At 43.2% G+C, this 15183-nt stretch overlaps 1 protein-coding gene across 1 annotated transcript in view; it reads right to left on the bottom strand.

Moving 5' to 3' along the window:
• lyst (lysosomal trafficking regulator) overlaps window positions 1-12868 on the bottom strand; it is a 38020-nt gene extending 25152 nt beyond the window's left edge. The window contains exons 1-5 of the mRNA XM_079229852.1: window positions 12670-12868; window positions 8904-8994; window positions 5853-7959; window positions 1556-2501; window positions 1283-1444 (exon numbers count right to left, since the gene is read on the bottom strand). Coding sequence (XP_079085978.1) covers window positions 1283-1444; window positions 1556-2501; window positions 5853-7959; window positions 8904-8994; window positions 12670-12861 — 3498 coding nt within the window. The 5' untranslated portion in view covers window positions 12862-12868. The remainder of the gene's footprint in view (window positions 1-1282; window positions 1445-1555; window positions 2502-5852; window positions 7960-8903; window positions 8995-12669) is intronic.
• Between the last annotated feature and the right edge of the window lie 2315 nt (window positions 12869-15183).

The raw sequence follows: 15183 nt of genomic DNA on the forward strand, positions 1-15183 counted from the left end.
GGAGAGAGGCAACGACTACCAGCGGGAAGTCATTTTACTGAGCGGCCGGAAGCCATTTGTCTCACTTTGTCTCACCAAATAAAAGCGGTTCATGTCTGGTCCAACCCATATATGATCTTGAGCACTATTCATTAATGCAGCCTGCATTACTAGTGACTGTATTAAGAAGGCGGAAGTTGCCGTGACTAAAGGACATGTGGGAATATTTCAACACAGTGAATCTGTATATGTTCATGAGGAACTTATATTAACATGTAAAAATCTTTCAAACAAAGTACCATCAGTGACCCGTTTGGGTTTCAAAATGAGGGCCTGTTCATGTTTGCATCCGCTGCTTGGTCTGAACAATGGCCATCATAATGTTCGCTGTTGCACGCCGGGCAGATAACGGCTGCTTAGCAGCACAGTGTGCGAGGCCGCACACAGCCGCCCTGGTGCTGGAAAATTATTTTCCTTTCATTGTACGGTTTGTTCTTAAATAAACACCACTGCTCTATTTTGGCTCGGCGTTCAGCCAAAGAAGCAGTGTGTGGCGACTGAACACAATCTGCATCATTCTACTGGGGGGGAAAGCAATTACAACTTTATCAATCCAAGACTCATTGTCCCTTTGACAGCGACTCGTTGGGAACATTGGAAGATAACTTCATATCATTGGGACGCACACATCAATACGCAGTTTGGTTCTGGTCACACATGCTTGTTTTGATCTCTCTTTGCCCTTTCCAGTATTCATCCCTGCTTCACACCATTTGCCCATTTGTCACCTCGTTGAGAATCTGTTTAATGAAAGGCCACGAAAGTAAGAAACAATGTATTTCTGGTCCTGTTTTCATTGCAATGAATTGCTACTTTATAGCCATACTATAAAGCTGACAGGCGATAGACAACAGGAAATAAGGGGAGAGGGCCGGGAATGGCATGCAACAAAGGATTACGGTCAGCAACTCAAACCCAGAGGCCACCAATGGGGCACTAGTTAGTTTTCAAATAGCCGCAAGTAAAACTTTAGCTACATTCACTGAGTTAATTACTACACTTTGAATCAGAAGGCAACAAAGATGGAGTAGTTGTAAAAACAACAACTTCTATTGAGGAGAGGCTGTATAGCAGGACATAAAAGACATGGAGAGCACCTCCTGTAGCTGCAGAGGAATCAAGTCGGACTGCCTGTAACCTGAACGTGTCAAAAAACTTTGCTCAAAAAGTTGCTAAAAAAAACACGAGAATATAAAAAAGGTGCAGTAACTTCACTCACAGTTTCTCCCAAGGCAGGACTCACCCTGTCTGGCTTCTCCTCAGGAGGATCAGGACAGGATGACACCTCTGCCAAGGCCACTCTCAGGAGAGAGTCGAAGAGAGGAACAGCAAGGTCAGAGTTCACCACCCCGGAGCGAGAGAGCTGGTCTCTCACCTCAAACAGAGTCTCGTCCACCGACTGGAGCTATAGACCAGAGGAGACATAACAGTTTCATTGAAGCCAGAATATATGTTTTTTTTTTGTGGTTGTGCTCGGGGATTAGTTGATTGATCAGTAGGATATTAAACGACATACCTGATGAGAAAGCTCAGGCTCCATCCTCTGCAGGGCCGAGTTAGCACTGTGCAGGCAAATCGCCAGCAGGGCCTCAAGGAGACGAATACTTTGGAGTTGCCACTCTTCCTCCAGCCTCTTTGCTGGATCTTTGGTCTTTCCCTCGGCTGGACAAGTGCCGAGGGCGTCGGCTGTATCGTGAGTCGTCTCCTCCAGTCCCAGTGTGGCCGCTGAGGCTGTGGAATCGGGGCTGCCTTTGCCCTTACCGTCCCTCTTCTTCTTTGCTTTCCCATCCTTTGTCTTACAGGAAAGTTTCTGAATAACCATGGCCATGAGGCGCAAGCAGACCTCCAGTCCTCCGAGTCTGAAGAACTGCCTCTGAAACAAGGGGCTGGCCAGGTAGACCCACCGGCACACTGACCAAACATCTGCAGCGCAGCGCAACTGCTCCTTGGAAGGCAGAGCCACGCAATCCGGGGACAGGTAAGGCAGTCGCCCGCCCAGAGGTTCACTGGCTGTGCTGTCGTACCCTGAAGTGTCCTCAGAGTCGTTGGCTGAGTCGCGGTCAGAATCGGCCTCTTTACTGACACAGAGGAAAGCCACACACAAGAAGAGGTTGATAACATGGAGGTGGGTCTCTGCCCGGCTGCATCCTGGTCCACGACCCTGCCCGCTCCGGCTCTTATGGCGTGGACACGCCTCCTTTAGGCCTTCGTAGAACTTACTCAGGCTCTGTGGGCTCTCTCCAGCCCCTCGGGACCCCAGTTCCTCAGCCAGGCCCAGGACGGCCTCCCTTTCCTCAGCATCAACACTCTCCAGCTGAAGCACCCCATCAGCCTGCTGGTGTCCAACGCCGATTATCAGGGTCTCAAACACCTTCAACGCCAAAGATCGCGTCTGGTCGAGGTAGACGAGCTCCGTCACCTGATTGAGCCCGTTGCAACTGACAAAAAGATCTCTGATCACCCTGAAACAGAAAGATCAGCATAGTAAAACAGAAAGTGGACATAAACACTATGCAAACTCAATATAAATACAAGATTTATAATCCAACACTTTAATACACTATAACATTAATTTACAAAATTAGCCCCAGGAAGAACATGGCTTTGCATGAGCTTCTCATTGGGCAAGGACATGATTTATATGGTGACAGACTTTTAAATTCTCCCAGCAATTAAAATAAATGGCAGCACTAAATCTAATCTAACAAACTCTGCAACCAGTCAATCAGAGGCAAAGCCACTGCCGCCACACAGTCACACTCCTTCCTTCACTGATTTAATTTCCTCCCATTGGCTTGCAGATATAATTTCCCCACAGGGCACAACAACTCCTTTAAATATATTACTCGACTTCTATTAACTTGACAAATGAAGCGTGAAGGACACTACGCTTACGTTGCTTACGAACACACCTGCTATATTAGTAAAGTTCCAACTTCACACTGCATTTGCTTTGTTATCTAATGTGTTTTGTGTGTGTGTTGTTGTGCGTATCTTTTACTGAGCCACAAAGACACATTTCCATCACATTGAGTCGAAGTTATCGCACGTTTATTGAGCAAAACAAAGCTGACGTTTTACTCTTTTAAATGTGTCTTTGACTGGAAAACACAGGCTATTTGAGGCAGTGATAAATAATAAATTACACTCCTACAATGTCGGGTAAATTACCTTAACGAATAATGTGTCACCTCTGAGTGAAGGTTACATCCACAGTGGGTAGGAGATGTGCTGACATTATACAGCGAGTGAAAATAAGAACGCTTTCATCTCAGCATGAGTTTGTTTACACAGTCTGTTAAGGAACTGAAACAGATGTTCAATTAAAGCTCTGAGTGCATGAAATGTGTAAATTGAATAAATAATAACCTTGCTGATTTTCTTCTCCAATTCTAACTATCTCTCCAGTCTTCCTCCAAATCAATGTAGAGTTGATTAATTCTGCTTTTTCAGAACATTTCCTCTTTTCATTAGTGGTGTGCAAGTTCATCAGAATGACTATGCATTAGCCTGAATATTTAATGTTCTCCTCTTCAAAAATGCTCTGTAACACAGAAAACTACAGGACCAGTGAGAGCTGATAGAGGCCGGCTAGATGTCAGAGGATGTGCAGCTTTGAGACGCTTTCTTGTCTTTTAGGTCATCTTGCAACAGCATGCTATGAAATCAACCTGTTCACTGCAGCTTCTGTACTTCTGCTGTATTAGTTAAGCTAATTAGTATGCAGGATAAGATCTCGCAAACGTAAAAAAAACACTCTCGATGTAATTTTAACCTTCGCCATTCAATAGCCTACTGAAGTATGTGAAATATATGAAGGCAACCTAAGAGGGCAAATGTTTGAATACACTGGAGGTGCAAATCTGTGTTTACCTCAGTTTGTCCTATCCTTGTGATCTCTGACAATAAATTGAACATCGCGAAAAGTTATTTCTTCAGGCAAGTGTGGAGATTATGCATACGGCCATAATGTCACATAGACGGCACTGAACCCAGAGATATTTTGGCAAAAAAAAAAAAAAGCACCTTAATTATGATGAATCTTCTGTTTGGAGACATTTTAAACATCTGACAAGTACTTAACAGTTTGGGAGAAGGCTGAAATGCAGCGGTTATAAAAGATGTAATTGTCCCACCAGATTGAGCCGTTTATTTTAACGATAGTGATTGAACAAACATATGTGAGGACGGGTGGTACCAGAAGCAGTAGTTCAGTAAGCATTGTTCTCAAGTCATCCTTTTCTTTATCTAGCTGTGTAGTAAATATTAAAATTTGTTCCAAGACATATTGAAAATAAGACCAGTTGTACGTTACATTTGAGCAAATGCTGTCTTGTTCCACCTTGTGTGCTGCAACCCTATAGTCTCAATAAAGTTGTACAATTGTGATAAAACAGACTAAATCTAAATGTGTTAAATATACTGTAAATTGGACAATTAAAAGCTGAATTAAGTGGAATTCTTAGAGCTGTTTAGAACAACAAAGACTAAAGAGACGTTACACTTGTTTATAGCAACAGTAAGTGGTCTCAATTCAACAGCCAATATAGTTTTTTTGCCTCACGTACTGTGTGGGTGGATGTTGCCAGTGTGTCAAAGAGAGTTAGGGTGCTGGTCAGCGGGTGAAAGCCAACCTCAGATTCACTCTTGTTTTAGAAACAGCAAAATAAGAAAATACAGGCTGAGGGCTGCAGAGTCTCCGCAGTTACAGAAAGTGCAACACACTTCTAGTAGGTCATAAGTGATGAGAGGGATTACTTCTGCGTCATACATTGTTTTTTAAGAAAATACTACTAATAAAAGGGAGATCTGAATATAAAACTTGTATATACTGTCATAAGCAAAAGGACGTATTGTTTCTATAGTGTCTTTTGAAAAGGCTCGGATGACAAACGTCACAGCTGTAAAGGCTTTGAATGCCAGTCAAACCTTCAGAGAGCAGAATGACACACTCTGTCAGCAGTGGGCGTATAGGTTTCCATATTAAAATTCAGACTGCCTCAAAAGCACCCATCCATCCATTTTCCATTCACACTGATCCTGTCAAGGGTTGCATGGGGATTCAACCTATCCCAGCATGCATTGGGACGTAGCCGGTATATAACCGAGACAGGTCACCATGGTTTACACGCAGACAGACCAACACATTCACACACTCAGTGTTTAACAACCTGCATGTCTCTGGATTGTCTCAAAGCTGACCACTCAATATTAAACCGATAATAAACCCCAAAGTAAAAACTAATGAATACAGTATTATACCAAATACATTTTGGAAGCATTTTGTTAAATGTGACAAATACCACAAGCACCTGCTTTAGCCCGACTACTGTACTCATCACAGTGTTACATAAACAGTCACTAATCTGCCATCTGCCACTCAGTACACAAAGCTGTAATAAATTATTGATTAGCATCAATTAGCAATGACCTGGATAAACAGATCGAATAACAAACAATGCCCAAGTGGATTAGGTGTCTACTTTGAGCTGGCTGATTATATTTGCTTTATATGGTCGTATAAAAAGGAGCAGAATCCTTTTCTTGAGTGAGAAAGCTGCCAAAACATTTTTCTAATGACACATTAGTCAAAACAAATAAAGCATTATTGATGCTTCTGCACATTTACTTAACTCAAGAATAGCTTGCAGCTGCACATCTTTCTACCTAATTTAAATACAATTCAAAGCATCTTTGGCAGAATCCTGAAATGCAGTCTAATACTACAGGGATCACTCAAACTAAAACTGACTCAAACAACCACTGAGAAAAGACAGAAAAGTAGGACTCAAGAAAAATGCAAAACCGCTCACCTTGATTTGAGAAGGGCCGGTAACGTTTGCAGGTAAATGAGTAGGATCTCAACAGGCAGGCACTGTGTGTGATAGCTGCAGACTTGAGTGCACACAGTGGAAACCCCCAGCTGTTGGGCATGGTGGGCCAGCTCGACCCCTCTCTGCAGCACAGGGTTGAAGATGTGCGTGTAGAGCTGCCACTGCACTATAGCGTTGCCCCGCAAGGTCAGGTGGCACACATGGCCAGCTATCTGCTGGCTCAGCTGCCAGTCCTCACCAAACACGAGCTCCTGATAGGCCTCCAGAGCGTTCCACTTCCACAGCATGTCCTCTTCTCCCCCTCCACTTGGCAGAATACCCTGTGAGCGGTAGCACAGGCTGGTAGAGACGGCTGAAGGTTCCCCGTGTTGCAGTGTCTCCTCCAGGCCCGGCAGCTGGCTGCTGTCCAGAGTGCAGATGTTGCAGGAGGCCAGCTTGGCCTTCTCTGAGGGTTGTCCGCCACCTAGCTGGTCTAGGATCAGCCGGCCCAGGACACTGAGAACAAGAGACTGGTAACTACGCAGACCTGGAGCTTGGAAGGCATGCAGCAGGGGTCCTACGACTGAGCAGGGGTCCATACAGCAGCAGATTCCAACGGCCTGCACCCCGGCCAGTACCTGCAACACAGCTGGCCCACTGGGGGACAATCGCTGCAAGAGCCGCAGACATTGATGAGCACAGGCAGCCAGGCAGCAGCAGCGCTCAGGGTAACGCACTGCATCACCGTCCATCCCTTCCTTGCCTTCTCCATCCTCTTCAAAGGGGTTACGCCTGGCAGCCTGCTTGAAGGCAGAGACGGGCAAACCTGACAGGTCTCTGTGGTGATGCAGGAAGTGGGAATATTCACAGCGACGGTGCCGCCTTCTGGCGCACACGGATTGATGCAGCTGCTCCGACTTTGCCTTCTTGACCGCACTGATGATCTTAAAGATTCCTGCGATGAGACCTCGTAGCCTCTCTGAAACCTCACCCCCTACTTCCGAATCCCTGGCCCTGCCGAGTCCCTCCAGCCGCAGCACTGTGGCCTCAAACAGCTCCAGGCCGCGGTGCTGGACAAACTCATGGATGAGCTCCAGCGCTTGGCTAAAGAAAAAGGGGTTTGGTGTGGAAGCCTGCAGACAACCCAGCAGCACTTGCAGTACTCCCTCTAGGAGCTCTGGCAGCAGTAGCGCCCTGTGGCGATAGCGGGAGAATGAAAAGTCATCCTGGACCTCCTGCAGGGTCTTCTTAGGCCGAGGAGCAAACGGGTCACTCTGTCTGTCCAAGCAGCTTCGGATTTTGAGGGTGGCTCTCAGCAGGTCTGTCAGGCTGCGTCTCAGGCTATCTGGGAGGGTTTCACTCTGACTCACATCCACTGACATCAAGTGCAGGATGGTGCGCAGAAGCATCCTCTGGACCAGTGCAATGGGCTCTTCCGTCCAGCCTCCAGCGAGGTCCTCTGGCCCCGTTCCCCCTCCACCGCCTCCCCCTGGAGCACAGCAATCTCCAAACTCAGTCAGGATTTCAGTGAGAGTCGGTACGACACTGACTGCCAGGCCAGGGTTGTGGTTGATGCTCATGTCAAACTTACAGACCTTCTCCAGCAGGGAAAGCAACACATGGCAGAGATCAAAGGGCGAGTTTTCCATGCGGTTGAAAATTGATATTGCAGCTGGGTCTGTCAGGGTTTCGGTGTCCACCATCTGGGACCCAGGGGCTCGGGGGTGTGGGTACGGTGCACTCATGGCTTCTGTGGGGGCAGGGGCGCTGGGTGTTAACTGTGAGGCCTCTGAGCGATGATGCTGACAGCTTACCCGGATGGTGGAGCCATGTGACCGTCGGCTCCTTGCACCACCGGGGCCCGGGACAGATTTCTCTTCGGGGTTGGCTTCCGAATCCGAGGTAGAAACCTGGGACTTCCGCGCATCCTTTACAGAGTACCTCTGCGCCGTTCTGCGTGACCTCCGAGACTTCCAGGTGCCACTGCCAACACGTGACCTCTTCCCAGAGTTCTGTTCATCTGTCGCAGCCTTCTGTCCTGCTCTGAGAGGGGCGGCCTTCACCTCCCGGCTAAGGAACACCTCCAGTAGGGACGGCAGGGTGAAATCTGTCAACATAAAATAAATCTGTCAGTTGCATTCTGGACATTCATGAAGAAAAACATATTGAATCTACCTTGGGTAGTAAATACTGTTATTTTTTAGTCTCACCAAACTTATGCTGACTATTGATGTAGGATTAATGACACGTGTGGCACATTGAGACTCCATATTCGCTTACATTTTTTATCTGCAAGATGAGTAACTTCAACTCAGCTGCATGTTAAAACACACTCGGTGAGTAGGAATTAATTAGAGTAAAAATGTCTCGGGTCCATGTTAGCTAGGATCAGCAGTTCTGTACTAAATACCAGTGTCATCCTGAGGTCACAAGCCTCTGCCACCACTACTCTTCTCCTGTTGTGCGACTGCCTGCTTGTGTTTGTAAGATTCAACGTAATGGAGAGAGACACTGACTACAAAGATCAATCACAATCCATCCATCACCAAAATGAGCACAGTACGCTGTTTGCACTGTTAAGCAAGTAAAACACATTCAAAATGAGTCATTTGATAAAAACACAGACACTATTTGCAGTCAAAAGCAATGTGCACACATTCCACTGACTTCACAGAAACACACCAAGGCTAATGCCAACACATGGCTTAATCTTAATAAATGGCAAATAATTATGGAAAAGATGGAAGATTAAGCAAATACATAAATAAACAAAGCTAGAGAACATTTCTGGACCATGAAATGTAGTAAGCACTTCAGTTCAAGATGTGACCGTACAGTTTGCACATCACAGAGAACTGAAATGCACAGCAAATGTAACACTCATAAAATGAAGTATGTAAATTGAAGTAATTAGTTACAAACAGGAATAAGAGATAGTCACGTGTGCAAGTACAGCTGGGCAGTGTGAGGAATGTGCTGTTAAAATCTACATGAACAAGTGATAAGAGTATTACATATATATTAGTACACAGTATTTGTGGTAATACCGACCTGGGGCTTTTTCCTCCTGCACAGGGATCTTCCAGACCAGTGGTAGTAGCGACAGCAGCAGAGTGAGCAGCTCCTCCCGGCAGGTCAGTTCCTGAGAGTGCAACAAAACAAAGTGAGATTACCTAGAAAGCTTCCCGGCCCCGCTCCCTTCGGTCACACTCTGAAGTCACACCCAGACACTCCCATCAAGATCAACGGTACAAATGTCCCTTTGTGTTTCACTACTTTCAACAAAGAGAATGTAGCTACTTTAAGATTAGCTTTCAGTCTAAATTGAACTGTAACTGTGAATTTGAACAGTTTAATTAAAAATGTGTTCTTTTCCAGGAGTTAGGTATTTACTTGTGTGCTTTTAGTTTGTTAGTCTTCAGGGAAATGTGTCCGGAAGCAATGTAGCAACTACATGACAGCCTTACTTTCCAAGACCTGGGGGATCTCATGTCTATCCAGTGCATACCTCACAGCAGAGAGAGAACCAACTCATCAGGTGTTAATTAAAAAAACAGAAGAAAGAAAAAACCTACTTGTGTGGATTACAAATGATCCAGTTGCTGATTTTACAAGACTGCAGTTGTAGATTGAAGTATTTTCTATTCTAATATAATACACACATCATAAATTCCTTATATGTTGTGCCAGTAACTGACCCTGGTAATGGGTCAGTCACTTGTGTGGTGTTTATGCATAGCCAATGATTGACTGACGTTGACTTATGAGTTACCAAATTTTAACTCACTAAACAAGGAGGCTTTCTGTTTGATACTGGCCTGCTTTTGAATACCCAAACTAGAGCCCGGACAAAATTGGATTTGTGAAGCTGATACTGTCCGGATATCGTTATCTGATAGCGATATCTTGACCAATAGCCCATATCATTTTAAAAGAGGCATCAAAGGCCACTGGGTGCAATCAAACTGGCAATATTCCAGTTACATGGCATGCGCTGTAACCATTCGGCTGCAAAGGAGTTCAAATGGAATCTTTTTTATCCCTATGTACTGAGCAGGGTCAAAATAAATGTGATGGTTTAATGACCTCAAACCTATTTCTGTACTGGCCCACCTGTACACGGATATATCATCTTGAAAAAGCTCAAAAAGGCCCATATATCAGCCTGGCAGATTGATTGGTGCATCTCCAACTCGAACCACCTCTGACTGTAAATTATACAGCTTTTTTATCTGGTTGCCGCAAAGCATTTGGCTTTCAAATTATTCAGTTGATGATGTATCCTGAGATGACTGACATTTAACGCATAAACAAACTGTATATCCCTGTCTATAATTATTTTTTTATGTGAATGTCAATTATATTTCTTGGTATGTTTAAACATGAGTACAGGAATACTGGTTTTGTGTGGAATAGTTTTACTGATGTAATGAATACGAGTCTTACACAAAGAAAAGAAGACTTGAGTCATCGAAACAGTGACCAGGTGGCACATGGTGGGAGTATTCACCCAACTCACAATACATTCTCTTCTTAATTCAGACACAAGGATTTGAAACAACTTTTTTCAAACCCCAAGTTCTTAGATACCACAAATAAACAAATGTTTAGAAAAGTCCCTGACCCCGATTGCTCGACTCCTTCCAGCCCACAGCTGACGCACACAGCTGTTGCTTGTAATAAAACACGAACACATAAACGCATTACAATTCAGTGCTGGAGGCGCCCATTAACGGAGAACATATAATGAATGTGTGTGTGTGAAATTAGCTGATGGATGTGAACAATACGCGAGACGCCAACACACAGGGTCACATTTATCACGTTATAATATCTCATTCAATGATGCATTTGTTACTTACACTTCTTATTCAAAAGGCTGTTTGGTGCAACAATAACACAACCTGGTGATCCAATCTTTCCCTCAGAACTTTTTCAGAAGAGATCACTATTTACATCATATCAAAAGGCACCACCTCAAAGGCCATGACACTCTGTTGACATGTGTGAGTACTTAGCCTGTGCATTCCTTGACTTTCCCATCAACACCATCAAAGCACTGGAAACCTCATTGAACCATTATGCTTCATGTACGCTGACATTCAACTCAGCATCATGTCTGACGCAGGGAATTGTTGAAGAGAAACACCAAACCACAACACTCAAGAGGTCCAATTGTTTTTGACTTGGTCATGGTTTCTGATCTTTTATGTGCAGCGCTAGACTCGTCATGTGAAAGCTACTTAATTCCCCCTGGATCCAAACATCTAATAAATTGTTACATGACCCAAAAGCCCTGACAGATCAGATCAATACATAAACACAGTGAGTCCAGTGTAGTCTAGGCTCTGCTGAACCAGTACAAGGCAGAGGAAACACTGGGCTCTGTCAGAGTCTGGTGCCGGTTAGCAGAGCAAACAATACCTGCTTGTGTGACGCCATTCCTATCATTTAACACGAGCACCTAAATAAAGTGCTCAGCACTCAGTGTTGTAGATAAGTGACAACAGATTGGCCACCTTTGTCCTTCATGGTAGAGTGTTTCCACCAATCCAGGTCCAAACCACGTCTGTGAACCATTTTAAAAGAGAGTAATACCAATATATTTTGTATATTGTATGATACAAACATTATTAGTTAGTAGTGTCAACCGTTTTAAATAGATTTGCATATTAGCAGAACAACTTTCTGCAATCAATCAGAAATATCAGTAGGACCAACCTTCAGGCCGTTGTAACATGCATGATTTAGAAAGGTAACCTAACAAATATAGAGACAATTATGTGCATGTATTGGTACAATAACAGAGTTTAGGGTCTTGAAATCCAAGCGGCAATAAGGCTGTACCGAATGGAATTTATTTATATAGGTTTTGAATAAAAGATTAAATGAGTTGCTCTTTCTGTTAACATTCTGTTATGACTTTAATTCGACAGCGCGTGCTTCCCTATATGTGCAGCATGTTGGAGAGCAAACGGTTTTCTGACCGCAGTGAAAAAGTTGTTTTTAAAAGGCTAAATGCCCAAAAAATATGAATTGAAGCAGAATACTTTATTAGATAAAAACATCTTGACTTTTGATCTTTATAACGCTCTGAAGTTATCGTATACGTTTGGATCACAAAAGTCAGAAACTATCCTATCACTGGAATCTAATTCTATAATTAGTACAATACCAATAACAATAGTGGAGCCTGATCTTTATCTGCAATTATTTGGTACAGCCGGAGTGTATTATCTGATATAAAGATTTCATCAACTGCTCTAAATAGATTTGCATTTCAGCGTCAACGTCCTGCGTGCAGCAGAACATTGAAACCAACTCTCTGCAATCAATCAGAAAACAACTTTGGGCACTTCAGCGCTCATTTCCTTTATAGATATGATCATCTGCAAACTTGAGTAACACCCGAAGTGAAGTCGAATCCAGTGAAAATGTTTAACTATACATATACGGTATGTTCTACATGTTTCCCTAATGGGTTTTATTGCACTGCGATCATAAAATGCCTCCATAATCTTAGCATCTGAGGTCTGTCCGATGTGATGTTAGCATAATCTTTGTATCTGGTATCATGTGTGAGCATTATACAGGATCTCTTTAGCTAACTCTAGTTGGAATTTCCTTTTGATGAATAGAGATAAGTCTCGGCATTGGTTACATAGGCTTATGTGCGGAAATTTGAATTTGTCCTGCTGATATTACACAGCTGCGTGAAAAGTTTAAGAGATTGAGTGGTCTCAAGGGAATGAAGAATGAAGAAGACTGATCTGGGCTGATCAGTATTAATGTTTTTGGTGGCCTTGAACATCCTCACCTGGTCAATGATGGAGTCGAGGGTGCTGAGCAACAGGAAGCCCCGCCCCCGGACCAGGTACTCTCCCAGTGCCACCATGTGACTCTCCTCCTCGTCTTCCTCCCGTGCCTCCGCTCTCTGTGCCACCGCACTGCATAGTTGATGGACGTCCGTCAGGAACTCTCTCGCCAGTGTGTTACTGGCCCCACTCATGTCGGAGCTACAACAGAGGAGATAAACCATCTTAAGGCGGCGGCACAATCACAACTCTACACACTTGAAGCTGCAATGTGGGGTTATGAGGTTGTCCTTCATGAGATAAACCAATAAATGTCATTTCTAGGCAGCAGCATGAACATTTAATAATGTGACTATAAATTAATATAAATTATAAATGAAAAGTTATTAAATAATCTTCAGGCTTTGAAGGCCAAACCGCTTCCTTAAACATACTAAGTCCCCTATGTTGCTTTTTCTGATATAACTCTTAATAAAGACAAAACAGATTAGTAAACTGCAAACTGTAAATTCAGAGTTCACGTTCTCAATATAACATCATAATCACATTTATCATGTGATACTTGAATGCTTATTAGCAGATACACATCACTCATCTCTATTAAGTTATAATTCTCGCAGCTTTTTGAAAAACAATACTTTTTTCCATAGTGTATTGAGACGGTTTACAAAAACAACAGTTTTGTGAAGTTTATACAAATGTTTCTTGGGGATTATTTCTTTATTGTACTAATTTGATAAAGCTGCAGTTTAAATCACACCAGTCAGTCGGTTGGGGTCAATATAAATGGGAGTGCCTGGATATCAACTAAGACACAACAAGTGCAGTGAGATTCAAGAAAAGTCAACTCCTTCAAAAAGCCTCAGACTGGTGATGTCTATATGTCTGTCACAACCACGTAACCAACAATACGTGGTAGGACTCAACAAGACACACACCCCACATCGCTCTCCATTCACCGTTGAAGATACACACCTCCTTGGCAGGAAACTTCCGATTACACAGCTCAACATAGATTAAAAACACCAGGACAGATGTAACCGAATAATGTTCACTCGTTAACATTTCTGCTGTTTGCGGTGCTGCTCCGACACAAACTACTACGACTTCCGAAATAACGCCAACACAGTTTAATGTGCAGAGTAGTGCTGGGTTGATAAAATCTGAAACAACTATTTCAGTCAAAAAACCTAATTTCTTACCAAACGTCACTGTCCCAGTCATCGTGTGTCTGCTCCGAGCATGACTGTCGCTCTGCTGGCTGAATCTGCATACCTCCTCACACGACTGCTGACTGAATTTTCTGTTCTGCAGCACAAATTCCATTAAATTGGAATTTCAAATGGAAGCTTTCCAGATTCGCAGCAGATCAGCGTATCACATGAAAGCATGTGATGTCACATGACGAGGTGACTGGCCACCCCTGTATAAGACCTCCGTAACCAATCACGGTCCACAGTAACAGCCTTTGTTTTCTGCACTACAACAACTGTTTCGGGAGTTAGTTTTTTAAGGAACAAACAGGACTACTAGGATCAACTAGCAAAAGCGCCAAAGTGAGACAAGTTAGGCGCGATGAAGCACTCTACTCTTCTATCATTTATTTTTTATTACATGAAGTTTACTGAATTTAAAATGTTCAAGGACACAAAACCACATAAAAATAATGATAAAAAAGATTGACTAATACTAAAAGATCAATAAAATCAAATAGACGATAAAAAGAAAATCAATAAACTAAGGTTAATCAACATAACTATATATTATATTACCATGTTAAACACATTTTATTATTCTATTAAATGGAATTACATTCTTGTCCCTTATCAAGATTGCAAGTTTCCCAAAAAATACTTAATCTGTCAACACAAATACCATAAAGATGTGTAAAAAATTATGTACAAACCTAGTTTTTATTTGATTTGACAGTAACTTTATTGATTTATTTATTCCAGTTGTATTTTATCAAGACCACAAGGTTTCCCAAAATAATTTGGGAACCAAATGTCCACTCTTTTTAGGACATTTCCACTTCAGCAAGGCCTGAATGATACTCCTAGTAAAGACTGACTATACAGTTTCTACCCCATAGATACGTAGGAACTGATTTTCAGTCCTACATAGGTGTTACCACTTGACTTGACTGCAGTGAAAAGAGAAGATATGCGAGCAGGGGGCGACTCCTCTGGTTGCAGGAAGAAGTCTGATTGTAGAGAAAAGTCTTGTAAACATGAGTTTATGGTTTCAATCGCTATTTTCAAGTATTCTTCGATGCAGCATGATGTTCATTTAGTAAAACATGGCCCCATCTTAGAGTCAGATAGACGATAAAGCAGGGCTTGCTTTAGGGCGGGGCTACCTTGTAATCGACAGGTCGCTAACACAGCGCCATCCGGTCTGGGAGGATTCCTGTGTTTTCAATTCATCATGAAAGTTAATTGTAACATTTTGGCCACCTAAGAATGTCTTATTCAGGGTTGCGTTGTACTTAGCTAAAAGGCCAAACTCAAGGCTTC

The sequence above is a fragment of the Taurulus bubalis genome (genome assembly GCF_910589615.1).
Source record: "Taurulus bubalis genome assembly, chromosome: 14".
Classification (NCBI taxonomy): Eukaryota; Metazoa; Chordata; class Actinopteri; order Perciformes; family Cottidae; genus Taurulus; species Taurulus bubalis.